Source organism: Barbus barbus, assembly GCF_936440315.1.
Source record: "Barbus barbus genome assembly, chromosome: 15".
NCBI classification, from domain to species: domain Eukaryota; kingdom Metazoa; phylum Chordata; class Actinopteri; order Cypriniformes; family Cyprinidae; genus Barbus; species Barbus barbus.
Genome location: NC_136743.1, coordinates 22,747,107 through 22,749,348, shown reverse-complemented (window position 1 = coordinate 22,749,348; position 2,242 = coordinate 22,747,107). Strand labels below are relative to the sequence as shown.

The window sequence follows — 2,242 nt, the reverse complement described above, 5'->3', positions numbered from 1 at the left end:
GAGCCATCATTCACATGAAACAAATATGGTGATGTAATCAAGTCACATCATTATTGTTATTATTTGCCTTTCATACATTTGGACATAGTGAGCAATAGGCTAGAGAAAGATATTGCTCTGCAAAATAATGCAGTTAAACATGCAACACATTTGCCACTACAGCAATTCCTCAAAGAATTGAACTTGCTGTAAGCCACACACCTGCGTTTACTCTTAGCTATTTCTGGCTGCATGGGATTGCCGGTGACGTCACTCTTTAAAGCTGACATCACACAGTGGGTAGAGGAGCTGTGGGTTTCTATAAAAGCAGTGACACATGTGAGTCCAATCAAGGCCACAGAGAGATGCGCGTAAACTTAGAAGTAAACCGCGAGTCCGTTCATTATTTATATATTGAACCCAAAAACTTATGGAAAAGCGAAGTGTAGGCTTTCAGTTTGTGGAAGCACTCGTACTTGTCAACCTGTCAGACATGAATGATTCACTGCTGAACGTGGGTCTGAATGTGTCAGAAGCCAACAGCTCGTCTCGTGCCTTGAGTCTGGAATATCGCTCTCTCATCACTTCGGCCACAATGTTTGGCATCGGGGTCCTCGGAAACCTCGTGGCGATCGTGGTGCTTTGCATCTCCAAAAAGGAGCAGAAGGAGACCACCTTCTACACTCTGGTGTGTGGGATGGCTATCACGGACTTGCTGGGCACCTGTTTCACCAGTCCGGTGGTCATCGCTACATACATCGCGGGCAGGTGGCCAGGCGGAGCGCTCTTGTGCCATTTCTTCTCCTTCTCCATGCTGTTCTTCGGTTCGGCTGGCATGTCTATTCTGTGCGCAATGTCAGTGGAGAGATATCTAGCCATAAACCACGCGTACTTCTACTCGCAGCATGTGGACCGGGCTATGGCTCGGTTCGCGCTGATGGCGACGTACCTGGCCAATATCGTGCTGTGCATCTTGCCCAGTTTTGGTTTCGGAAAACACACGAGACACTTTCCCGGAACTTGGTGCTTCTTGGACTGGCGCGCCATGGACTCCGTCGGTGCCTCTTACACGTTTCTGTACGGAGGTTTCATGCTGCTGTTGATCGCCGTTACCGTCCTGTGTAATTTCGCCGTGTGTCGTTCACTGGTCGGGATGAGTAAAATGAGTCGCATGGTCAGGGCAGAGGTATCCGGACACACAGGCTCCAGGCGCAGATTCAGATTAACATCTGCAGCGGAGATCCAGATGTTCTGGCTGTTAATTTTAATGACCATCGTTTTCCTGATATGCTCCATCCCTTTAGTGGTGAGTTTTGCTCTCCTATAGTGGACAGTGTTCATATTATTTGTTCTTGTGCATGTAGGTTATACATATACAGTACACATGTATAATGTGTAATATGGACATTGTTTTTGTGATCTTTTCTAATTGTAATGGGCTTGATTTTTTTTTTCAATTTAACAGGTGCGAATCTTTGTCAACCAGCTGTATGATCCGGATTACATATCATCAGGCAAAAGTCCAGACTATCGCAGTGATCTCCTGGCCATTAGATTCGCCTCCTTCAACCCTATCCTGGATCCATGGGTGTATATTCTGTGCAGGAAAAACCTATTAACCAAGGGTTGCACACGACTCAAGCGTACTATTGGGCTGAGGAAAGGGGATCATAGTCGTGTTTTGGGTTGGATGGACGGTCAGCACTCACCTCCGTCATTTGCTCAAAGCAACTGCACAAGTTACGCGTCGTTGCGCACGGCCATCTGTAGAAACGACGTGAGTAAACAGACCAGCACGAACACTAAATCTGATGTGGACTTAACCCTACGCCAGGCATGGGACTTTGATACAGCTCTGGCTGAGTTTCATCCTTTCAGTGTCGAGCAGAACAGTGTCATGGGGTTTGATGAAGATGAAGGAGCATCAAGCCCCAAACTCCTTGTCAAGACTGTTGTGGCGCTACCAGTCGCTCAAATATTAGAAAATAAGGCTGAAATAGTAACCTGCACTTTCAGTACACCTAGTTCATGTGTATCAGAAAAGTGCCAGAGACAATGATGCCAATCTAGATTTATTCCTTAAAGCACTGTGAGAAAAAAAGAACACTTTTTCTCTTCTGTGTACATTCACAAATAATTCTGTGAATTTGCTTTATTTTGATCTGGAATGATCCAATTTTAGGATTAAACCATAAGAGGAGACACTTGTATGTCTACGTTTTGTCAGATAATATGGGTGTGTTTAATTTGTGGTTATGGGTAT

General features: G+C 45.4%; 1 protein-coding gene across 1 annotated transcript; it reads left to right on the top strand.

The window, feature by feature from the left end:
* Nucleotides 1-409: 409 nt before the first annotated feature.
* LOC306880764 (prostaglandin E2 receptor EP4 subtype-like) lies at nucleotides 410-2,038 on the top strand (the record flags this gene model as incomplete). Its single annotated transcript, XM_079434510.1, has 2 exons — nucleotides 410-1,285; nucleotides 1,445-2,038. The coding sequence occupies 2 exons, from the start codon at nucleotides 410-412 to the stop codon at nucleotides 2,036-2,038; spliced, it is 1,470 nt and encodes a 489-aa protein (XP_079290636.1).
* Nucleotides 2,039-2,242: the final 204 nt, after the last annotated feature.